At 35.1% G+C, this 27,030-nt stretch overlaps 1 protein-coding gene across 3 annotated transcripts in view; it reads right to left on the bottom strand.

Moving 5' to 3' along the window:
* Nucleotides 1–27,030, bottom strand: part of CNTN1 (contactin 1) — a 403,973-nt gene that overhangs the window by 43,568 nt on the left and 333,375 nt on the right. For all 3 annotated transcript variants that reach the window (XM_061129827.1, XM_061129819.1, XM_061129837.1), the window contains exons 20-23: nucleotides 25,306–25,409; nucleotides 17,612–17,798; nucleotides 11,752–11,864; nucleotides 10,813–10,969 (exon numbers count right to left, since the gene is read on the bottom strand). In XM_061129827.1, coding sequence (XP_060985810.1) covers nucleotides 10,813–10,969; nucleotides 11,752–11,864; nucleotides 17,612–17,798; nucleotides 25,306–25,409 — 561 coding nt within the window. The remainder of the gene's footprint in view (nucleotides 1–10,812; nucleotides 10,970–11,751; nucleotides 11,865–17,611; nucleotides 17,799–25,305; nucleotides 25,410–27,030) is intronic.

A 27,030-nucleotide genomic window follows, 5' to 3' on the forward strand; every position in this document is an offset into this window, starting at 1 on the left:
ACAAAATTAGAAATGAAAATGGAGAGATCACAACAGACAACACTGAAATACAAAGGATCATAAGAGACTACTACCAGCACCTCTATGCCAATAAAATGGACAACTTGGATGAAATGGACAAATTCTTAGAAAAGTATAACCTTCCAAAACTGAACCAGGAAGAAATAGAAGATCTTAACAGACCCATCACAAGCAAGGAAATCGAAACTGTCATCAAAAATCTTCCAGCAAACAAAAGCCCAGGACCAGATGGCTTCACAGCTGAATTCTACCAAAAATTTAGAGAAGAGCTAACACCTATCTTACTCAAACTCTTCCAGAAAATTGCAGAAGAAGGTAAGCTTCCAAACTCATTCTATGAGGCCACCATCACCCTAATTCCAAAACCAGACAAAGATGCCACAAAAAAAGAAAACTACAGGCCAATATCACTGATGAACATAGATGCAAAAATCCTTAACAAAATTCTAGCAAACAGAATCCAACAACATATTAAAAAAATCATACACCATGACCAAGTGGGCTTTATCCCAGGAATGCAAGGATTCTTTAATATCCACAAATCAATCAATGTAATGCACCACATTAACAAATTGAAAGATAAAAACCATATGATTATCTCAATAGATGCAGAGAAAGCCTTTGACAAAATTCAACACTCATTTATGATTAAAACTCTCCAAAAAGCAGGAATAGAAGGAACATACCTCAACATAATAAAAGCTATATATGACAAACCCACAGCAAGCATCACCCTCAATGGTGAAAAATTGAAGGCATTTCCCCTGAAATCAGGAACAAGACAAGGGTGCCCACTCTCACCACTACTATTCAACATAGTGTTGGAAGTGCTGGCCACAGCAATCAGAGCAGAAAAAGAAGTAAAAGGAATCCAGATAGGAAAAGAAGAAGTAAAACTCTCACTGTTTGCAGATGACATGATCCTCTACATAGAAAACCCTAAAGATTCTACCAGAAAATTACCAGAGCTAATCAATGAATATAGTAAAGTTGCAGGATATAAAATTAACACACAGAAATCCCTTGTATTCCTATATACTAACAATGAAAAAACAGACAGAGAAATTAAGGAAACAATACCATTCACCATTGCAACAAAAAGAATAAAATACTTAGGAGTATATCTACCTAAAGAAACAAAGGACCTATACATAGAAAACTATAAAACACTGATGAAAGAAATCAAAGAGGACACAAACAGATGGAGAAACATACCGTGTTCATGGATTGGAAGAATTAATATTGTCAAAATGGCTATTCTACCCAAAGCAGTCTATAGATTCAATGCAATCCCTATCAAGCTACCAACGGTATTTTTCACAGAACTAGACCAAAGAATTTCACAATTTGTATGGAAATACAAAAAACCTCGAATAGCCAAAGTAATCTTGAGAAAGAAGAATGGAACTGGAGGAATCAACCTTCCTGACTTCAGACTCTACTACAAAGCCACAGTCATCAAGACAGTATGGTACTGGCACAAAGACAGAAATATAGATCAATGGAACAGAATAGAAAGCCCAGAGATAAATCCACGAACCTATGGACACCTTATCTTTGACAAAGGAGGCAAGGATATACAATGGAAAAAAGACAACCTCTTTAACAAGTGGTGCTGGGAAAACTGGTCAACCACTTGTAAAAGAATGAAACTAGAACACTTTCTAACACCATACACAAAAATAAACTCAAAATGGATTAAAGATCTAAATGTAAGACCAGAAACTATAAAACTCCTAGAGGAGAACATAGGCAAAACACTCTCCGACATAAATCAAAGCAAGATCCTCTATGACCCACCTCCCAGAATATTGGAAATAAAAGCAAAACTAAACAAATGGGACCTAATGAAACTTAAAAGCTTTTGCACTACAAAGGAAACTATAAGTAAGGTGAAAAGACAGCCCTCAGATTGGGAGAAAATAATAGCAAATGAAGAAACAGACAAAGGATTAATCTCAAAAATATACAAGCAACTCCTGCAGCTCAATTCCAGAAAAATAAATGACCCAATCAAAAAATGGGCCAAAGAACTAAACAGACACTTCTCCAAAGAAGACATACAGATGGCTAACAAACACATGAAAAGATGCTCAACATCACTCATTATTAGAGAAATGCAAATCAAAACCACAATGAGGTACCATTACACGCCAGCCAGGATGGCTGCTATCTAAAAGTCTACAAGCAATAAATGCTGGAGAGGGTGTGGAGAAAAGGGAACCCTCTTACACTGTTGGTGGGAATGCAAACTAGTACAGCCGCTATGGAAAACAGTGTGGAGATTTCTTTAAAAACTGGAAATAGAACTGCCATATGACCCAGCAATCCCACTTCTGGGCATACACACTGAGGAAACCAGATCTGAAAGAGACACGTGCACCCCAATGTTCATCGCAGCACTGTTTATAATAGCCAGGACATGGAAGCAACCTAGATGCCCATCAGCAGATGAATGGATAAGGAAGCTGTGGTACATATACACCATGGAATATTACTCAGCCATTAAAAAGAATTCATTTGAACCAGTCCTAATGAGATGGATGAAGCTGGAGCCCATTATACAGAGTGAAGTAAGCCAGAAAGATAAAGAACATTACAGCATACTGACACATGTATATGGAATTTAGAAAGGTGATAACGATAACCCTATATGCAGAACAGAAAAAGAGACACAGAAATACAGAACAGACTTTTGAACTTTGTGGGAGAATGTGAGGGTGGGATATTTCAAAAGAACAGCATGTATACTATCTATGGTGAAACAGATCACCAGCCCAGGAGGGATGCACGAGACAAGTGCTCCGGCCTGGTGCACTGGGAAGACCCAGAGGAATCGGGTGGAGAGGGAGGTGGGAGGGGGGATCGGGATTGGGAATACATGTAAATCCATGGCTGATTCATATCAATGTATGACAAAACCCACTGGAAAAAAAAAAAAATAATAATAATAAAAAAAAAAAAAGATGATGCTGTGAAAGTGCTGCACTCAATATGCCAGCATATTTGGAAAACTCAGCAGTGGCCATAGGATTCAAAAAGGTCAGTTTTCATTCCAGTCCCAAAGAAAGGCAATGCCAAAGAATGCTCAAACTACCTCACATTACACTCATGTCACATGTTAGCAAAGTAATGCTCAAAATTCTCCAAGCCAGGCTTCAACAGTATGTGAACCACGAACTTCCAGATGTTCAAGCTGGATTTAGAAAAGCCAGAGGAACCAGAGAACAAATTGCCAACATCCATTGGATCGTCGATAAAGCAAGAGGGTTCAAAAATACATCTTCTTTATTAACTATGCCAAAGCCTTTGACTATGTGGATCACAACAAACTGTGGAAAATTCTTAAAGAGATGGGAATACCAAACCCGCCTCTTGAGAAATCTGTATGCAGGTCAAGAAGCAACAGTAAGAACTGGACATGGAACAACAGACTGGTTCCAAGTAGGAAAAGGAGTACGTCAAGGCTGTATATTGTCACCCTGCTTATTTAACTTATATGCAGAATACATCATGAGAAATGCTGGACTGGATGAAGCACAAGCTGGAATCAAGATTGTTGGGAGAAATATCAATAACCTCAGGTATGCAGATAACACAGTCCTTACTGCAGAAAGCAAAGAACTAAAGAGCCTCTTGAAAGTAAACAAGAAGAGTTAAAAAGTTACCTTAAAACTCAATATTCAGAAAACTAAAATCATGATCTGGTCCGATCAGTTCATGGCAAGTAGATGGGGAAACAATGGAAATATTGACAGACTTTATTTTTGGGGACTCCAAAATCACTGCAGATGGTAACTACAGCCATGAAATTAACAGATGCTTGCTCCTTGGAAGAAAAGCTGTGACCAACATAGCCTGCATATTAAAAAGCAAAGACATTATTTTGCTAACAAAGATCCGTCTAGTCAAAGCTATTGTTTTTCCAGTAGTTATGTATGGATGTGAGAGTTGGACCATAAAGAAAGCTGAGTGCCAAAGAATTGATGCTTTTGAACTATGGTTTTGGAGAAGACTCTTGAGAGTCCCTTGAACTGCAAGGAGATCCAACCAGTACATCCTAAAGGAAATTAGTCCTGAATATTCATTGGAAGGACTGATGCTGAAGCTGAAACTCCAATACTTTGGCCACCTCATGTGAAGAACTGACTCATTGGAAAAGACCCTGATGCTGGGAAAGATTGAAGGCAGGAAGAGAAGGGGATGACAGAGGATGAGATAGTTGGGTGGCATTACCGACTCAATGGGATATGAGTTTGAGTAAGCTCTGGGTATTGGTGATGGACAGGGAAGCCTGGCGTGCTGCAGTCCATGGGATTGCAAACAGCCAGGCATGACTGAACTGTACAGGACTGAAACACTGGAGGACGATTTCTTATTTTCTCTTCTATTTTTATAATGTATTCCAGTGAGGAATTTTCTAATCAAATTATGTCTGCAACTAAGTTAATGAACAAAATACCTTGGGAGCTGTGTGAACTTACTAGTAACTAATAAATAAATAAATAAATAAACAAACAAACCTTGGGGAAGATTCAGGAGAACCCAGATTAGTTTAGATGGAGAGATGCTATCCATGGTCTGACAAAGTGACAAAATATGCTCCTAGAATTACTGCCCAAAGCTTCTGAAGGGTAAGTAAACTTCTGAGAACTTCCTTACTGGGAGTCCCTAACCCTGTCCATCAACTGCTGAAACAAACATGGATCATTCATACATTGACAATGATCAAGGCACTGAGTCAGTCTCTAAATCAAATACAAAGACGTGAAAAAGTATTAGTTTGCTCAGATAACTTCTCATTTATTTTATTTTTTTTCCATTTATTTTTATTTGTTGGAGGCTAATTACTTTACAATATTATAGTGGTTTTTGCCATACATTGACATGAATCACCATGGATTTACATGTGTTCCCTATCCTGATCCCCCCTCCCACCTCTCTCCCCACCCCATCCCTCTGGGTCTTCCCAGTGCACCAGCCCTGAGCACTTGTCTCATGCATCCAACCTGGGCTGGTGATCTGTTTCACCCTTGATAATATACATGCTTCGATGCTGTTCTCTCAAAACATAATCTTTTTACAAAACTAGGAGTGTCAAGCACTGCAGTAGAGTCAGAAAACATTTTAAGTGCGTAGTCATGACTGAATGGTAATAAAAGGAATTTATATTTTAGAGGTAATTTTAAATGTAAGGTATTTGTCAACCTAGAAATATACAGGTTGAATTCACCCTCTTGCATCCCACACAAAATATAGCAAAGGAAAACAAAATATTTGATTATTTCAAAATGGTTTGAGTGATAGCATTTCCTGAATGACAATATTTGATTGTCTCATAGCTACAAATATAAAACTTTAAAGTTATGATGATGAACCTATAAAAATGGCATTCAACTATAACTTTACTGTGACATAATATACCATTTCAAAATTTTAGGCTAGTAGCTAATTTATTTATTGAAATTTATTTTCCAAATGATATAGAACATTTACAAGGTTACAGATATGGAGATCACTTAAGTATATGGCATCCTGTCATTAAATAAGACAGGATAAAGTAAGCCTTAGACCACCATGTGTATACAGGCTATTGTATAAAATTAGACACTCAGACTATTTTTGGTTTTGAAAATGCTTACCAAGGTATTTGCAAAATTGCTGATATTAATGAAGAATTTTAATTTCATGAAGTTGGAATTAAACATAGACAGTGGAGGAGAGAGCATGTGAGTAACATAGTCAGACATCTAAATGCTTCACTAGAGAACGGTTTCCTAGCCCTTTAACTTCTGCTACTGGGGAGAGAACAAACTGAAAAAACAAAATGTGTTTTTCATCAGTGTTGAAGTCAGTGGCTTTGGTTATGTAGTTTAACTTAATAGCTTGGAGTTACCAAATATAGTAGGTTAAATGTTTAGATCATATTATCTATGGTAACATCAGGATAAATTGCAGATTTATTAGAAGACATAAAGTCAACAAAATAAATATATAGTAACTTTAAATCAAGCAGAAAAGATGTCTCATTCTTTTAGAACCTACTCTAGACTTTACCACTGCCTTCTTTCCAATCCAGACCATCATCATATTAATCATTCTATGATAATAACCTTGTAACTCATCTCCTTATATCTTACTCTCCTATGGTATATATTTTCCACAAACAACAAAGTAATTCTTCAAGTGCAAATATCTGGTCATATTACTACCACTTTAAAGGGTTCAAATGCCTACTTTTTTTTTATTTTAAGTAGTCCAAACTCTAAAACATCCTTGAAAGTCTTGATTTGAATAAGATGGCTTTAGTGTGTTTAAAACTAAAAGAAAAATAAAAGTGCAAAATATGTACATTGACACATCAGTAATGAAATACTGCTTCTCTGTGGATATGTATTGTCAATTTATATTCTGAAATTTTCTAAGTGTATATTTCATGAAGAAGTGAAGTGAAGTGACGTCACTCAGTCATGTCCAACTCTTTGTGAACCCCATGGACTGTAGCCTACTAGGAACCTCCATCCATGGGATTTTCCAGGCAAGAATACTGGGGTGGGTTGCCATTAAGATAAATTAATTTGTATTAAAATTTATAGTTAAATTTCACCTGATTCTTAAAAGCCAATATAGAATGTATGAGACATAGTATGTCGGTGGTGAAACATTTGCACTGTTATGTTTGCCTCTGTGTGAACTATAAGCAATCTGACAGGGAATAATTTATTAAGATAGCAGATGACAGTGTTCAGGTCAGAGATAAGTGGAGTTACAGATTACCATGTCTAATAAATTTTCTAGAATATCTCTAATACAAAGACTTAATTTTTCTAAGAATCAAATTTATAGATTCGCATGGCATAAAATCATGTGCCCAATATGATAGCATATCAACATTCTAGACATCTAAATTACAGTTTAAGTTGCCCCAATTATTCTTATAACTAAATCTTCCTCTATACAGAAACCATGAATTAGCTAAACAATTATTTGTTAATACCCTGTTACGTGCCAGATATGTCCCTTGAGTTCTAAGGATTCAAGGATTGAACAAGGCAGGCAAAAACTTGCTCCCACAGAGCTTAGATACAAATAAGGATATAGACAATAAACAGTATAAATTAATAAATAATTCTAACAGCTATAAATATGAATAAATTGAAAAAATGATGTGATATGAAAAGCACTAGAGTAGGGGGCTATGTTACATTGATGGACATATAATAATTCTTCCTTGAGAAGGTGACATCTGAGCAGAAACAAAAATGACAGAAATAACCAGCAGTGCCCAAATCCACAGAATTCCCGACAGCAGCAAGAACAAGTACAGAGGCTTAAAGGTTGAATAATGTTTAAAGGTAGAATAATGCTGGTATGTTCAAGAAGCAAAAAAGGTTAAAGGAGCACAGGTGAAATCAACTCAGGGAAGAGCGTTTGGGAGGACCAGATTATACAGGCGAGTGGTGAGGGATTTTGATTTTATTCTATAGGATATTTTTCTAAGAGGAAAGCTATATGATTTGACTTATGTTTGGAAGGATCAGTCTGGCTGTTATACAGAGAACGGACTATATATAGGAAGCCAAAATTGGAAGCCAAGAGAAATTTTAGAATTATAGTAGAGCCGGAGGGGGACGATTGTGATGTAGACTCCAAAGCATGTGGAAATATATAAATGGTAGAACATTTTAAGTATGTAAATTATGCCTGAAGTATTTTAGGCATTTAACGTATATTTTTTGAATGAGAAAATGAATAAACAGCATGATGCATATAGACATGAAAATGGAGCAATGTATTATATTCATAGCTACATATTTTAGGCACAAAAAATGAAACAAAGGAAAGTACTGGGAGTCTTTTAAACTTAACAAAAAGTCTAACATTTTCATATGTATTCAAATGCTTTCCCCATTACAAATATTTTGAAAATAATAAATAAGAAAATTCTAAAATGGTGCATTCATAAAATATCTGATATTTCTTAATATTAATTCTACAGGTTTTGGAGGGTTTTTTTGGTACAGTTCTGACCAAATTAAGAGATAAATAACAGAAATTCTGCATTAATAAAAACATTTTCCATTATTTAGCAATAAAAGGAAACTATTCTGAGTATATTTCACGTTTCTAAAAAATCATACTCTATGTATTCTGTACATGGGCTATTTATACCCTGAAATCAGACTATAAACTTGGTGTGCTGCAGCTGGTCCATACTACCTGCCAAAAGGTGACTGTTACATTTTAAGGAAATTTGTGAGTGGGTTGTTAAAAATGTTGTTATTAAAATTGAAACTATGCAAACTTATTAGCTAATTGAAAAAAATTAGAACAAAGATAGTAAATACTCAGCTTCATCACTTTGGTTGATTTTAATCACTAAGTCATGTTCGACTCTTGCGACCCCATGGGCTGTAGCCTACCAGGCTCTTCTGTCGGAGGGATTGCCCAGGCAAGAAGACTGGAGTGGGTTGCCATTTCCTTTCCCAGGGGATCTTTTCCACCCAGAGACTGAACCCATTCTTTACCATTGAGCCACTAGGGAAACTTGTGCTCCTTAGCACCTCCTTCCAACTCCACGTTTAGGGACATCATATAGCAAGCTTGAAATCAGACATCATGAAAATATTTACATCATAAAAATTGGCAAACACCATACACCAGGGCTTCCTCCCACCTTCCGAGGGTCAGCTGTTTAACATTTACCAGAACATCACTAGTTAAACTCTACTGATGCTACTGTCGCGGCTACAGCCTTTAAATCTTCTGTAGTTTAAATCCCAGAAACCACCTTTTGCTTCACATTAGGAATACATCAAGGGCAAAAATGAAGAGAACAACAGTATGCCACTGTCTGGCTTCTAGAGAGGGAAGGTCAGTTTTCAAAAGTCACTTACTCAGGTTTTTTTGCATTTTATCACACTCAAAATAATTTCCTTTTGTGAAACAGCCCTTTTAAGTGTAAAACTATTGAATCTGTGTGCTATCCAAGTTCAAAATTTAGAAAAACTTTCAAAAATACAAAGATGCCATGTTCTCCTATCAAAACAGTGATGACTTAAAAGATAGAGACTAATGTTGGAGTGGTGCAGTAGAAAATGCACTCATATACAATAATAATAGGATCATAAGTTGATACATGTTTTAAAAGAAAATTTGAAATATAGAAGTAAAACTCTTTAACTCATTGTTTGAATTCAACCTTCAGGAAGATTATTTGAATTTAACCTGCAGAAAGATTTATAAAAATTTGGGAAAATAGTATTATTTGTGATAGAAAAAACTGAAATGGGTAGATAATTTTGCACATTTGTTTGAGAGAATAGCAGTAGTCGCAGTGTTAGTTGCTCAATCGTGTCCAACTCTTTGTGACCCCATGGACTATAGCCCACAAGGGTCTTCTGTCCGTGGGATTCTCCAGGCAAGAATACTGGACTGGATTGCCATTCCCTTCTCTAGAAGATACTCCAGACCCAGGGATCGAACCTGGGTCTACTGCATTGAAGGCAGATTCTTTACCCTTTGAGTTACAGAGATTTTAAATAAAATTCATGAATTTTCCAATGTTCATGAAACATAATTGATAAAATTTGGATATGACAGGATATATTCAATAAAAGCCAACACATGAAATTACAAATGTCTACTTAAAGCAAATTCCACTGAACATTAGTTAAGCAGTTAAGAGTGTTTGGAATGTGACTATTTATTTTATTTTCCTTTCATTTTTTTGCAATTTCTAAATTTTTAAAAAAATATAACAATGTCTAAAATAAAATTGCTTTTAATGTAAATAATTTAAATTCATATGAAAACCTAAAATTTCCATTTGTATTCATATGTTTTTCTCATTGCAAAAAAGTTAAATAATTTGCAGATAAATCCAAACTTATTTTTTTAAAGTCTCAAATTGTACTATCTACCTAACATCTGACATTTCATGTTAATTCAACAGTTTCCTTGTATAATTATGTTTGGACAAAAAATGCTGGCATTGTTTTAAAGGACTTTTTATTAGGTTAATGTATAGCGTATTCATCTATTTAACTATATATCATCAACTTTTCTTTTAAATCAATTACTCCATCTTTGATTTAGCATCTTCTAGAATTTCATAGTCTCATAAAATTCTCAAAATAACATTGATTTTAATCCAGTATAAACTAAACCATGTGTACAGAGTGAGAGAGAAGCAACAAAATTTTAAAAATTAGTAGAGCTTTACAAATCCAAATAGAGGAAAAAGTCACTGCCTTACATATCTATTTCAAATTAACCAATGTGAAAATAGAAAATAGAGTGAAAATGGAGTTTTCAGAAAAGGAATAGCTATACTGAGACAAATAGATATATTGGTAAAGGAAGGAGTTGTCATCTACTGTCTTATCTTGTTACTATGCTAATATGTGTAAGGTAAGGAAAGAGTGGTTAGGAAAATATTAATAGTAGTCCAATGAATTTTCTTTTGATATTAGAGAAGTTTGGATATTATTATCTTCGGATAATATTATTTATATAAGTCTGGATATTATTATTTATTATTTTAATAAATACTATTGTGTTTTGATATTCAGATAATAATCAGTAAGTATCTGATATGTTGCCAATGTACTTTTGTGACACATAAGGGGACAAATATTAAGTTTCAGGGCATCTTTGACATTTCAAATCTACTTACAAATAATACTGATATTAATGGGAATATCAGCCTCACATTTATACTTGGGAACCCATATGGGCCTAGAGACTTATGAGTACTTAATTAAAATGTGTTTTAAATGATTGGCTTACCTGAAATTTTGACTTGAGAAACCACTCCATCTCCTCCATCACTGTGTGCACGAACCTCTACAACATATTCTCCATCCCTGGGGATTGGGACTTCTATGGAGTGTTTATGAGTTGAATACAGCTTGCCATCATGCTGGCCATCAGGTCTATAGAGTACCTTTAAAAGTTTCAGAATATGACTATTTAATAAATGGGTAATAGTGAACCAATTCCCTAATACTAAAATTGAATAAAGATGCTTGTATTTATAATAATTAAAAACATATTAGGGAGCTATGTGTAAATTAGCTGAAAAAGTCATATTATTTTTAAATCACATAGATAGATTTTATTTATTTTAGGCTAATCCAGATGACACATCTTAAGCATATGAATTTCATTTTTTGAAACTATCTAAAATAGAGATTAAAAATGTATTTTTTAATGAAAAAGGTATAAAATGAGGGTTCTTTCAATATATTGAAATAGTCTAAAAAATTTCCTCACAATTAGAATTTTTCACACTATTCCTAAAATTTGGTATCCATTGAAAAATGTGATAGTGATATAAAGAATTTAATAGAAATAATCCTTTTTTCCATTTTTGTTCAGTTAGGAGGGTGCCTCAATACATCAAAGAATTCACTGTATGCTTGGCAACTCTATCTTAATCACTGCCAAGCAAAAATCGATTCTTTCTCTTTTCCTTAAACACTAATTATTCTAACAATTATATTCATTAAAGTAGTTATTCTATCTTATTCACTTGACATTGTATTTTCCTGGAATTCACTGAAGGTCTTTTCCCATTTCAAAATTTATCACAGCACTATGTCATCTGATTCCACTACACAACTAGAATAAAAGAGTTTTGACAAAACAACAATAAAAAACAAATACCAATCACTCTTTGTAAGAATGAAGCTTGTGTAGGAAACAATCTAGTAATCTTTTGTATACCTTATATCCCGTCACTGTAGATTCATTTGACAGGGCAACCACATGATCCCAGGTGATTATGTAGCGTGAACCAGACCTTATGGAACTGATGATCCTCGGAGGCTGGCTTGGAGCTGTGAAAGTAATAACATGCTACTGACGGCAATCACATGCAACTTCAGTTCTGCAAGCCGCATCACATCAGGAATTATAATACTGATAGTGATGCGGCAATAAAAATAGCTAATTTTGATGTCTGTAGTACGTGTCTGGCCCTATGGTCTGCATCCATGGTTTCATTTAATGTACCTCGTGGCCCTGGGAGGTAAGGTAATATAATGATCTCTTATTCTCTTCTCATCAACCTTCAGTTGGTTGTCTCTTTTCCACCACTCTTTAGAAACTGCTATTCTCAAGGTCATCAGTCACCTCCAGTTGGCCAAATCTAATGCCACTTTTTTATTCTTTTCAAATTTAACATCTTCACAGCATTTCACAGAATTGAAAGAAGAATTCTAATTCTAATTCTTTCTTGAACATCTTTTCTTAAATTCATAATCTCTTATAACCTTTCCTCCTGTCTCTCAGGTTGCTCCTCCTCATTACTCATCCTTTGCTAGCTTCATGACCTCTGCCAAGTTTCCCAATGTTGGGATGATTTAGGACCTGATCCTGAGCACTCTTCTCTCCTCTATGTATAAATCTCCCCAAACCTTACATGTGGGCCTATGGCTTAAAATACATACAATTCTGTCTCAAGGTAATCTTTCAGCTTGTACAGATACATGTCCAACTTCCTAATCCTCCTCAATGTCTAAAGGGTTTTCCAAATGCAATATAATCAAGACAGAACATTTACTAAGTACCCTTCAAATTTGCCTTTCTCTATTAAAATGGCACAACCAAACTCCCAATGTTTCAAGCCAAAATCTATTCAATCTTCTGTTTCATTCATTGCCAACATACAAATTAGCTGAAACTCTGCCTGCAGAAAATTTTCTGCTTCTATCTCTTTCTATCTCTGGTCACCATCAGCTCTTCCTTGAATATTAAAAAAGGCCTCCTAATTGGCTATACAGCTTTCACTCTTATTCTACCATGTTCTTTGTTTACCCAGAAGGCAGAACAATTATATATATAATTGTGGGTTTTGATGTGTACTTACCATGGAGTTCATATATGTTAACCTATAACTACATCTACCTGTCTTAAACTGATAGTCATTTAAGTTCAAACACATTCTAAGATATCTACTTTTTAAAACTCCTCTGCAAGTTTTGTGTTTTGATGTCATGTCAAACTCCTTCATGTTTAACCCTTAATAGCCTATTGTAGCTATAGTTAATTTTATAGCTTATTTTTTTTTTTAATCTTCATAGTTGCTTATTCAAGTGCTTGATAGACAGCCTTTACTATATATTTGACTTTACTAGTAGGATTTTTTTTCTTTTCTATCAATTCTTACTTCTTGTTGTAGCCTTCTCTTTTCCACTTGGAAAAGATTCTTTAAAAATTTTTGTAAGATTGGCTTAGTATTGATAAACTCAGTTTTTGCTTATCTTGTCTTTTGTTCAATTCTGAATGATAACGGTACTGAATAGAGTATCCTAGTTTGTAGGTTTTTCCCTTTTAGCACTTTAAATATATTAGGTCACTCCCATCTGGCCCGGAAAGTTTGTGCAGAAATGTCGGGTAATAGCCTTATGGAGGTTCCCTTGTATGTGATTTCTTTTATTTTACTCTTACGGAATTTAGAATCCTCTCTTTAAATTGTGCCATTTTCCTTATAAGATGTCTTAGGTTTCTTTGGGTTCATAATGTTTGGAATCCTCTGTGATTCCTGTATCTGGATATCTCTTTCCTTCTTCCGGTTTGGAAATTTTCAGTCATAATTTCATCAAATATATTTTGGCCCTGTTCTTTCTTCTTATTCTGGAACCCTCTATAATAAATGTAGCTATCCTTGATATTGTCACAGAGGTCCCTTAAACTAGTCCCTTAAAATCTGTTTTTCTTTTGCTATTCTGATTGGGTTATTTCCATTATTCTGTCTTCCAGATCTTTTGTATCACATAGTTTGCTGTTAATTCCATCTAGTTTTCACTTCAGTCATTGCATTCTTCAGCTGTGACTTATTTCTTTCTATATTTTCTAATTCTTGTTAAGATTTTCACTGTCTTCATCTATTCTTTTCCCATGTTCAGTTAGTATTCTTATTACTAATGACAAACTCTTTATCTGGTAAATTATTTACCTCTGTTTCGTTAGTCACTTTTTATGGAAATTTTCCCTTGTTCTTTTGTTTTAAAGTAATTTCTCTGTATTCAGGTTTAAGTTTCTCAGACTCTTTGAAATTAGGTGAAACACTTCTTGTTGTTCAGTTGCTCAGTCATGTCTGATTATTTGTGACCCCATAAGTGCAGCATGCCAGGCTTCCCTGTCCTTCACTATCTCTAGGACTTTGCTGAAACTCATGCCCGTTGAGTTGGTGATACCATCCAACCATCTCATCTGTTGTCCCCTTCTCCTCCGGCCTCCAATCTTTCACAGCATTAGGGTTTTTTTTTTAATGAGTCAGCTCTTTGAATTGGGTGGTCAAAGGATTGGAGCTTCTGCTTCAGCATCAGTCCTTTCAATGAATATTCAGGCTTGATTTCTTTCAGTATTAACTGGTTTGATCTCTTTGCAGTCCAAAGGACTCTCAAGAGTGTTCTCCAGCACCACAGTTCAAAAGCATCAATTCTTTAGCACTCAGCCTTCTTTATGGTCCAACTCTCACATCATACATGACTGCTGGAAAAACCATAGCTTTGACTAGATGGACCTTTGTCAGCAAAGTGATTTCTCTGCTTTAATATGCTGTCTATGTTTGTCATAGATTTTTTCCCAAGGAGCAAGTGTCTTTTATTTTCATGGCTGCAGTCACTGTCCACAGTGATTTTAGAGCCCAAGAAAATAAAGTCTGTCACTGTTTCCATTGTTTCCCCATCTATTTGCTGTGAAATGATCAGACTGGATACCATTATATTAGTTTTTTTAATGTTGAGTTTTAAGTCAGTTTTTTCAGTCTCCTCTTTCACTTTCATCAAGAGGCTCTTTAGTTCCTCTTTGCTTTCTGCCATAATGTTGGTGGCATCTGCATATCTGATGTTATTGATATTTCTTCTGGCAATCTTGATTACAGTTTGTGTTTCATCCAGTCCAGCACTTCTAATGATGCACTCTGCATAGAAGTTAAATAAGCAGGGTGACAATAAACGGCCTTGACCTACCCCTGTCCCAATTATGATCCAGCCCATTGTTCCATGTCTGGTTCTAACTGTTGCTTTTTGACCTGCTACAGGTTTCTCAAGAGGCAGGAAAGGTGGTTTGATATTCCCATCTCTTTCAGAATTTTAAAGTTTATTGCAATCCACACAGTTAAAAGCTTTAGTGTAGTCAAGGAAGAAGTAGATATTTTTTCTGGAATTCTCTTGCTTTTTCTACGATCCAACGGATGTTGACAATTTGATCCCTGGTCCCTCTGCCTTTTCTAAATCCAACTTGTACATCTGGAAGTTTTCGGTTCATGTATTATTGAAGCCTAGCTTGAAGGATCTTTGAGCATTCCTTTGTTAGAACTTGAAATGAGCACAATTGTGAGGTAGTTTAAACATTCTTTGGCATTGCCTTCCTTTGGGATTGGGATGAAACCTGGCTTTTTCCAGTCCTGTGGTCACTGTTGTTTTCCAAATTTGCTGGCATATTAAGTGCAGCACTTCAACAGTGTCATCTTTTGTATCTGAAATAGCTCAACTGGAATTCTATCCAGTTCTTGAAGGTGTGTTCCTATGTTGAAGTGGCTCTATCAGTCAGGGTATGCCCAGTGGCTTTGGTGGGAGAGCTGGATCTATAATTAACACAGGTCACATATCTTCCTAGGGCATGCTGGTGGGATATGAAGCTGGAAATGGAGGGGCTCTATCCAAAGGTAGGTGGGAGCTGGAACTTTTCCTATGTTCAATGGCCATCACCATTCTGTTGCAGGTAGTTTTGGGTCCCAAGTTGCTGGAGCAGAAGCCTTGAGGGTCATGTTTAAGCTGGTTTCATTTCATTTAAAAGTGCTCTCCCTCTCCCCCAGCAACGGCATCTTTGCCCCCAGGGCTAAGCAGTGCTAGAGCAAGGGTTCTAGAGTAGGTGCCCAGGGCAGGCCTGAGATGTGATAGGACAGTCCCGGCAAGACAGTCAGAGCTTGACTGTCACAGCCTCAGTGAGCACAAGCAATGGTTTTCTTTGCTTCATTCAGATCCAGTGTTGGTTCTTTGCCAGTTCTATCCCCCACAGTTGCACAATCTCCAATGTAGCCTTTGTTTTACTGGGGAATTGTTCTGAAGAAGGCATCTGGTACAGGCTGGGACATATGCTGGGGCTGTCCCAGGAAATCGCTCCAGCAGATTTTCCTCTTCATGAATGAGATCTTATTTTTCTACAGCCATCTTGTAAGTCCCACCAGTATTGAAATCTGCTATTGGGACTCATCTTCCTGGTGCTGGACTCCATGGTTGGGGAACCTTAGATGTGGCTCAAACCACTCTCCAGGGAGAATCTCTGAGTCTGTGATCTCCCCCTTCCACTTCTATGTCCCCTACTAGGGCTATGGTCCCATCCTGACTACTTCTCCCTTTCAACTTGACTCTATGTGGATCTTAAGAGCCTTGATTGTGGAAGAGTATTTCCAATAGCCCCCAGTTCGTTTTCAGTGAGAATTGCTCCACATGTAGGTATATTTTTGATGTGTTCATTGAGGGAAGTGAGCTCAAGTCCTCTACTCTGCCATCTTGGCCTTCTCCTCCCTTATTATCTGTTTATTTAATTTATTGCTCTGGTGTCTGATGTTATCACACTTATTTCTCATATTTTTCTCTCCTTCCTTCTCTCTCTCCCTCTCTTTCCATTAGTTTGTTAAATCCTGTGAGAACAGGATCTGGGTCTGGCTTGATCTTTTCTCTACCCTCAATACCTAGAGCTGTTGAGGGCACATAGCATACTTTTGATAAATTAATAAATTGAAAAAAATAACAAAGGAATGAATGCTCTTTTTATAAGTTACAAAGCTGATGTATAAATATTGAGGTAATATGCCTACCAATACACAGTTGAGTAAGTGATAGAGACAAATTTGAAACCTTTCTCTGATACCAAAGTCTGGATCCTACTTCCATGCTCTGTTATACCATTAGGACTATCTTTTCACCCAAATAAGTTTCCAAACTCTAATGGTAATAATGTCTTCAAATTCTTGTGAAACTTCCCAGGATTCTGAATATAAATTCTCTTCTTCTATTTGCTCAACTTAATTTCAAGAAGGAGCTGTCATAGTGAAGCCAGGGAGATGAAGATGACCAGAAAATGTGAGCAGGGCAGATGGTCTTATATTAACAATGAGAACATACAGTAATAAGAGAGTGAAGATAACACTTCAACATTTAACTTGCATTTGCATTGTACAATGATGACATAAATCAAAGCATAGAAAAATTACATAATTTTCATTTTCTCATGCTATTAATGCATTCTTATAAAACCAAGTTTAAAATAATAAACTATCTAATGATGCAAGATTTTGTGGATAGTCTTTAGAAAAGGAGGTTCTGCAATTTTACTTCTGAAATGGATATTAATTATGTGAAAGTATTTGCCACATTTTTTCATCTACAATAACTAACAATGTTTGTGTTTGTTTTTTTTTTTGTTGTATTTTAAAATGTGTGTGATTTTAAAGGCTAAAATTGAAAACCAAATGTGCTCAGGTGGCTAGCTAGTAAATTTCTCTCTCCTGTACCTGTATCATTCAATCAATTGGGAATTTTGGCAAGTATATAATGCAAATATTGAGACTCACGTGCTTTCTTGGTGAAGGTCTCAATCATATCACTGGGAGGTCCACACCCTGCACTGTTGCAGGCCCTGACTTCCACAAAATACTGGGTGTCAGGCAGAAGGTTCTCCAGCCTGGCTGAGTATTCTTGGCTAGCAACTTGAACTCTGTGGGCAGCTGCCTCTTTGTCATGGGAAGCCCAGTACCGAATCTGTAAACGTGCAAGTTGAGTGAAGTTTTTTCATGATTCAGACACTTCAGTTGTAAAAAATTCTTTTCAATTTGTTATGACACCATTGATGATGGCTGGGCATCAGATTCTCAAATGTTACTTACTGTCCCATTTCTATCAGTCTTAGACTATGACAAAGCATACAATGCAGATCTGATTAAAGATATCAAAAGCAAATTAAAGCTCCACTTCACAGCCTGAAAGAGCCATACACAGATGAAAACAGAGAAAAAGCCAAAAAACTTTGCATAAGGTTTGCTCTCAAAACATAATACTGGTCTCTGTTTAGAAGCATTTGACACAATAATTTATATCATTGGTTTTCTGCTTTGTTTCTGTTTATATGATTGCAAATTTGTTAAGGGTCACTGATAAAAACAACCACGTGGTCTAAAACAGGCTAGCATAATTATTTTCTGCTAGCTTATTTCAGAAGTATGTAAAAGTATCTTCTTTGGACCTATATAGAGACCGGATATCAAAGAAATATTATGCCTAATAACTGGTTGCAGAAATTATTTATCTTTAAAATGTTTTAAAAACTTTCATTCATGTTGTGATTAAAAATGATTACTTTTACCATCTAGCATAGTCTAGATGGTAAAAGCCTTCATAGTCTCTTAAATTTTAAGTTAAAGCCATGAATTATAATTTTCATTCCTCAAATAAATTTTTGGTTAAAAAATCTATAATTATATCTAAGTTATAAATAAAAATAAAAGCTTGCTTATAAGTTTACCTCTATTTTATATTTTAAATGTCCTGTCTATAAAACAATGAGGTTTTAATTTCACAATTAACTAAAATACTATGACAATATTTAATATTGATATAATTCTGAAATTTTTTACATAAACACATATGAAGCCATTATAAAATGAAACTGGACAGCTCAAATTTCCATAGTAACAAAATGGGGTTTATATGTAGAATGAGCACATTTTTTTAAAAAAAGGCTAGTTAGTAATTTCTGATTGGTTTCCTTTGATATATTTTTATCTTGTAGACTAGTGCTCATTTTTTCTGATGCCAATACATTTTTTTCCAAAGAGTTTTGATAGAATCTCTTTGGCTTTCTGCTCTCTGACCAAGGATGGCTCAGAACTGAGAAAGCAGAATTATACCAAGTGATTCCAAAGTCCGATGGCAGAGAAAGGATTTATGAGGGTAGGAGTATCCTTGTGAAGGCATGAGCTTCCTCATGCTGGGAGCATCCAGGCAGCGCCTACATTCATCTGAGAAGGAGGAAGACAGCCTACATTTTAGTGGGCATTTGAACTGTGTGACATGTAAGGCCTCTTCCACTGCTTGGCTGAAGAGAAATAAAATGTGCATTTATATTCCAGTGAAATGCCATGTACTAAAGTAGGATCATGCATGTGTATTCTTTTCTCAACAAGTCTGGAACGGTAGCATTTACCTTGTTTAATGCTGCAGTCCATGGGGTCACAAAGAGTCGGACACGACTTAGTGATTGAAGAACAATACCTTGTTATATAGCAATCAAAACTGAAGCCCCTGAGCTTCAGGTACTTTATATGGATGCCTGTCAACTGAGACCACCTTTTACAATCTTCATTCCAATATCACAACTTTTCTATACAATTTAAAGAGGAGAAACTTTTTTTTAAGGCATTGTAGATTTATATTGTTGTGCCAACCTCCTCTGCTGTACATCAAAGTGACTCAGTTTCATACATGTATATATTATTTTTTTATATTCTTTTCCATATTCTGTGATAAACCATAAAGGAAAAGAGAAGATTTTTTTACCTAGATATTTCTAAGATACTAAGCATTAAAATGAGAACTTAACAGTGACGAATTTTTTGATATTTTACCCAAAATTCCACGAGGCATTTTGGCAATAGAGAAGGAAAGAACAAAATTTTCTTTAATTTACTCTTTGCATCTATTTACTAAGTGTCTAATCCTATATTCACCTGATTTTGACACAGATCTATGTTACACAGTCTCCACTGAAATTCCCCAAAAACTTAAGCATTGCTTTAGTTATGCCGTGGTAACTAGGGAACCCAGAGAGTTATTGAGTGCACAAAATAATCTCTGATTTCCTTATTTTATAATATGAGATTTGAATGACATTTTTACAGTATTTTAAGCATCTACTAATGAAAGCATATGATATAAAATTATTTTGGTTGAATAAGATCTCTCCTTAACACAAATCATGCATTTACATATAAATTGCAATATTTTCAAACAATTTTAAATTAAACAGTCTATATAAAATATGGCACTGTATTTTTTTTTATCTGAACTAGCCATTGGCCATGCACTTAGAGATAATTTCCAAATAGACAATTTGGGTGACTACATTTTGATCCTTGCAGTGAGTTGCCCACTGAGGTGAAGACCCAAACTTTAACCTGAGAGAAAACTGCTTGGAATGAAGTGAACCCATAGTAATGGAGCAGAACAAATGCATGGCTTTTGACTAATCACTAGGGAGACTGAAAGACAGCCTGAATGAACAAATGTAAAAATAAATAAATAAATGAAGCAGTTTTTGTTTTAAGGATAGTAGATGATAAATTCATTTTCACATGCTAGAGCAACACATGGTGTATTTATTTCTAATGCATGCTATGGTATTATATAAATTTAACTCTCTATTTACATGTTCCTAAAATCTGCATAACACTTTATGTCTAGTGTTCACTTATCTTAGTGCTTCTTATGGAATTACATTATTACTGGTCTCCACTATTACTAGATTATAAATTGCTTGAGGATGAATATTAATTATTTTGAACACAATGCACAGTGGATGTGGATGGCACTCATTCATTCACTGAAAAAATATCTATTGTATATATACATTGTACCAGCTACTGTGCTAGGTTCTGGGAATACAGTAGTGAATCAAGCAAACATGCTTTTGCCTTCACAGATCTTTAAAGAAAGAAATCAAAATGTTTAAGTCTACATAGATTACTAATATCTTTGATGGAACAACCTAAGTGTACAATTTTACCCCAAGAAAATTTCTTCATTGTAACAATATTGGAAAGCTGAAAAGAAAAGCCTCAGAAAAAGGACTAACTCATACGTTTAATAAAGAATAATTATACTTTCCACACATTTATGAGCTACAACAACACCACTTTTGAACAAAGATAGTAGTTATATTCCTTCCAAGGGAAATGTAATACAACAAAAAGTTCAACCTCTAAAAAGATGTTATATAATACCTTGATATCATCCAGATCACAGACTATCACGCATTAGTACATTCTATGGGTTAAGAAGAGCAATAATATAAATCTTTCAAAAACCTGTATTCTTACACCTCTTAGAAACTATTCAAAGTTCGTTTTTATTCTAGCCATTGGTGCAGAAACTAAACAGTTCTATGCAGGCTTCAACCAGCTTCCCATAAGTACTACCTGCATTTTTCCTCTGCTAAACTCCCACTTCCTGTCTTGGATCATTCTTGATGCTGCAGTGTGAACTTTGCCCTGCAGTTCATGCAGGGAGGGGAGGTGGGGCCCCTGGGGCCATTCTTAACCTGTGGGCAATTACAGTGGTTGAAAGCGTCCCCTTTCATCCCATGTGGGTCAGTTCTGAACCACATTTATGATGTTCCTCAAAGATCCCAAGGGATGGAGTATAAGTTGCCCACGGTGGTTGCCAACATGATAAAGCGTTTTTCTAACTAAGCTTCTCCCTCTCCTGCTCATTCTGCTTTTACCTCTTATTTTCTCCCTGGGATCATATTTAAAACAAATAAATAAGCAACAATAACAACAGCAAAATCACTAACTTTGGCTACACCTGTGTCTGACTTTCCTTTTAGAAGATCAGAGGAAGATACATGCCTTCCCCAAATAAGAAAATAGCATACTTCCTAACATGAGCTTCTGCTCTCCACAATATTTGACATTTTAAGACATCTGAGTAAAGTACTCAGGACTGAAATCTTTTAAGAATAATCAATCATCTTCATTAATCTCTGATTCAGCTGCTAAGAGGCTTTCTGTTAATCCCGATAGCACATTGTGCTTGTTTTCATTAAGGGAATTCTTTACTTGCTGGGTAAGTAAACTAAGTCTTTTGTGGATTCCTGGGCAGGAGCCCAAAGTTCTAATATGCCTTTGATAAGAAACACTTCTTGAAATCTTCTAGTTCATCTACACTGCAGGAAATTAAGATCAAGGTTAGGAGTGGTGAGCTCTTTAACTAGCCAAGGTGGGGCGGACGGAGCAGGGGAGGAAAATAAAACTTGAACTTTCTATAAGATAAATTTAAAACCACAAGGGTTTATTTTTAAATCCAACTGCCTACAATTCTCACTTAAATCTCAGGAAATTAACCTTGAGATGGGGGTCAATCACACATCTTCTTATTTATCTTATTTTATTAACTTGCTTTTTTTTCTGTTTCTTTATAATTTAGACCCATAGCACATTTTCATGGAAAGTGCAGTGGAGTATTAGCTTTCATGATCATCTGTCTTGTTAAATCATTGACTTTTCCTTCATATTTTAAAACAGAAACAATAACCATATTATAGCGAGCCAAGCTTTTCCCCCATAAAGAACATTTTCTTAGAGGAGAATAAATGTTATGGATTGTCTCTTTTAAACTGTCATGCTTGACTCTTTGATATTCAAGGCTCTGTGTGAAAAAGTTAAAGGCTTTTTAAGAAGGAATAAATGGCAATAATAATTTTGTGATTTACTTCCAACACTTTTAACTATTCTCTGGGGAGGAAAGACCTAGGTTCAAGTCAGGATATACCAATTATTACTCAGATAAATGTTTTTAAACCTCCAAGTTCTTCATCTCTAAAATGGAAAAAAAATAATAGTATTTACCCCCTGTGATTGTGTGGATTCAATACGATGAGCTTAATTAAATGTTTAATATAATAAGGATTAACAAATATTACCAATTATCATTATTAACATCATCATTGTCTTCTTCAAATGTCCAATGACATAAAACAGGAAATGACATTAAGTGCAGGTTATTTAATTTCTTCCACAGGATGGAAGGATATGAGGCAGTGATTACTCTTAGCTTTGTAGGTGAGGAAATTAGGGCTCAGACAATTTGAATAAATTTTCCACAAAATTCCTAAGTGACAGAGCTGAGAGATTAAACCCATGTCTGCTCAGCAACCAAGCTCATAATTTTCTAGTGTGGAGTTGCTAAACACCAGAAATCTATGAAACTAAACTTGCTAGCATATAGTTTTTTATCATTTGAGGAAATCATAGCTGTTAAAGATTATTTGAAGATTAGTTTTTGCTGACTATTTAATTTGGCATCCTTAATTTAGCTGGTCAAGGCTATGGTTTTTCCAGTGGTCATGTATGGATGTGAGAGTCGGACTGTGAAGAAAGCTGAGCGCTGAAAAATTGATGCTTTTGAACTGTGGTGTTGGAGAAGACTCTTGAGAGTCCCTTGGACTGCAAGGAGATCCAACCAGTCCATCCTAAAGGAGATCAGTCCTAGGTGTTCATTGGACGGACTGATGCTGAAGCTGAAACTCCAATACTTTGGCCACCTCAGGTGAAGAGTTGACTCATTGGAAAAGACCCTGATGCTGGGAGGGATTGGGGGCAGGAGGAGAAGGGGACGACAGAGGATGAGATGGCTGGATGGCATCATCGACTCGATGGGCGTGAGTTTGAGTAAACTCCAGGAGTTGGTGATGGACAGGGAGGCCTGGCGTGCTGCAATTCATGGGGTCGCAAAGAGTCGGACACGACTGAGCGACTGAACTGAACTGAATTTAGCTCATTTCCCCATCAAGAGCATATATTCTGATTACTGTCTAAATTCACTGGTGCCAGGGTATCATTTCCTATCTTGTATGGCCTTTGTCATCTGCATGTCAGAAGTTATAAAATAGTTAATATATAATTATTTGACAAAGGCAAGATATATTTCGGTGGCATGTTTTTAACAAAATAAAATATATCTTCAGCATTTGACAATGCATGGGATATATATTAACATTTTTTCTCTTATTACTTAGAAAGCAATAATATTTTAAAAAAATGAAGAAAATCTATGTCTAAAATATGGCTTGAAAATTCTAAATATTGATGTGTTCTCTCAAGATACCTTGGACTAGTTTATTATAGGGGCTTGCAACATTTAGTGAATTTCTGTTTCCCATTTCTTTTCTACCAGCTGTAAATGGAAGTTTAATATATTATGAATATTGGATCTTCACAGTCCACTTCTATAACTCCAGTCTTGATGATAACTTCAGCTAAATGTTTGCAAGAATAATTTGAAAATATTTTGACATCTACCTACCCCAATCATAACCTATGACACCAAGAAAAATCTTCTATTAGGTTGTGTGTTTGCACCTTAAAACCTTAGGCTCCTCCTGTGGTTACATGGTCTTGAGAAAGTCAGATTGCAGCATTTTATTTGACCATACTTCAGTATTTCTATCAGCGCTCAGTGAATATTTCATTAATGCCTATGATATGCCCTCTGTTCTTGACAGTGAGAGCAAAAGAGACAAAATGCTACCTTCATGAAATGAATATTCCATGGATGTATGAGGAAGCGCAAGAGCTGAGGGCAAGCTGACTGGGTGGGCAGCTCACCAGCCACGGCTCCAGAAGGTCAATTACTGTCCACTCACTGAATAAAATAAAGGGAGTCTGTGCTTTGGCATAAAGCATAGACTTGGAATCAGGACATCTGAATTTTAGGCAGTCTCTGACATTTTCCCTTGGTGCTAACTAAGACAAGTCATTGAAACACTTTGGCATCCATTTGCTCATTGGCAAAGGTAGGATGATGTCAGTTCCTCTTAATTTTCAGTCTTTGTGCAATGAGATGACTTCAATTTTCCTACACAATTGAGTCTAAATTTCATAATGAAGATCCCAACTGAACTATTTTTAATTTCCCAGGTCTTATTTCCTTTGAATAAAACAAGTCCTCCCCTTTCCTCCTGGCTAATTCCTACTACTCTTTTAAGACTTATTTCAAAGGAAGTTACCTTTGAGATATTTTGAGTTTGCCAATTTTCTGCCTTCATATATAATATAATGGGATACATATTTAGTATATTTAGAAGTGTTTCCTTATGAGGGTCTTTTGGAAGTGGAACTATTGAATCAAATATGACAAACATTTTAAATTACCAAAATGATTTCCCAAAAACTTGAGATTCACCAGATGTTATGAGAAAATTTGTTTCAAAAGATCGTGTTTAAGTCTGAGTGTTATTACTTTAGCTTTTATTTTGGTCAGTTGTTTACTTACATGTAAGACTCTACATCTCTCATAGAAAAATTAGTTGGAAATCTCCACTTTACTCATAATAATTAATTAATAAATATCCAACATATTGAATGCAATAAATATAGTGTTAGTTGTCACATAAATCAGAAGGACACAGAACATTGAAAGATGCAACATATTTGAAAACATATGCTGATAATTATGAGTAGATGTATTTCAGTTTGATAAAAATTGAACTCACCTGATAGCTTTCTACTATTTTTTCTACTACGTGCTCCCAATGAACAGATATCTCAGAAGATGATAAGACTTTTACTCCTACTGCTGTTGGGGCTTCACTGGGAGCTGAAATTTGATGAGAACATTGCATTCTTACATAAGATGCTTATATTAAGAAACTCAAATAGCACCATTTGCTGTATGAATGGATGAAACCATATTTTAGTATTTAAAAGTTTTAATATTTCCAAAATAAATAGTTCAATAATTTTATTACTTCTTCCTCTTTTTATTTGTCATGGTCATCAGTAATATACACACACACATATTCATATATATGAATGTTAATATAGAGACACATATACATACATATGTACACACACACTTTTACAAAATATGGAAATCCATAAGAATTTCTCTGATATCCTTGAGCAAGAACCATACTAATATTTTATATTTCTTTTAATTAACTTGTTTATGAAAGCTTGTGAATGCAAATCAAAATTTATTATTAATATGTTCAACTTATTAACTATATATTATTAAAAATAGGAAATTAGGTATTTCTTACAGAAAATTATTCATTAACAATTAATTTTCAACTTTTTCATGCTATTTGTATGAGCTAAAGATACACAGCAATACTTTCCTCTTTTTCTTTTATGTTTAAGCTAAGTTTTTTTTTTAAGATCCTTTGAAACAAGTTGTGACATTCACCGCTTCTTGGGCTCAGAAAAGCTTTTATAAGTCTAATCTTCCAACTGGGCATCAAGTCAAATATGTATCAAAAAGGCCTCTGTTCAGTGAAAAAAAAAGTACTGTATATCCCTTACCAAAATTACACAAAGAAACTAAGGAAATCTTAAGCAGGAATGATCAGGAGTGATCAATTTTTATTGTCTTCTATTAACAAGCCATAATACTCTTTTATGCTAAAGTGTCCTGCATATGAACACAGTTGTCTTTCCAAAACAAGGTAAATGTGTGGTGCTATGATTGATTTCTTAACAGTAAAAGAGAAAATGAACATTTATACAAGTTTCGGCACATGCAGGTTTTATGAGGCTTATGACACATTTAGGAAAGAAATGTAATTAAATACAGATGGCCATAACTAAAGACATGACAAGCATGGCCTTTACCTGATTACTTAAGCATCAAATAAAACATTAAAAATGATACTGGGTGAGAAGATAACTTGTAAAATATTTTATATTTTCATTTTCTCTATGAGTTGTACATATGTCATTCAAACTATTAAGACTGAGTCAAGTTATTGTATTTCTCCAAATTAGAGTGAGTTTTGAAAATGTAAAATTTATTACTGAGGATTAAAAAGTCCAGAATTGATTATAAATTTAGAAATTTCTACTTGTTTTTCTATGTGTTTTGTCTTTCAAAAAGAGTGTGTGTACATAGATACATATATAAGATAGTTATTCATGTTAGTATCGGAAGTAAAGATCATGGAGTGATTTGAATATATACATTTTTAACAAATATGAAAGCTAATAAATCTATGACTAAAGAGTATAAACTTTAAGGGATAGCAAAATGTTTCTTGTGGGCCAAACATAATGTAAATTGGGTAAACTAACAAATAGTGCTTTTCCTCTAAGAAATCATAAGAATATTTCACATAGCTTTAAGTTTTAAAACCCTCCATTGTTGCTTGTCACACGTGTGCAAAGTGAAACTTATCCAAGCACCAATGTGTTAGGTCAGAAAGCAATGAAAATTTCTATTT

The sequence above is a fragment of the Dama dama genome, chromosome 3 (assembly GCF_033118175.1).
Source record: "Dama dama isolate Ldn47 chromosome 3, ASM3311817v1, whole genome shotgun sequence".
Classification (NCBI taxonomy): Eukaryota; Metazoa; Chordata; class Mammalia; order Artiodactyla; family Cervidae; genus Dama; species Dama dama.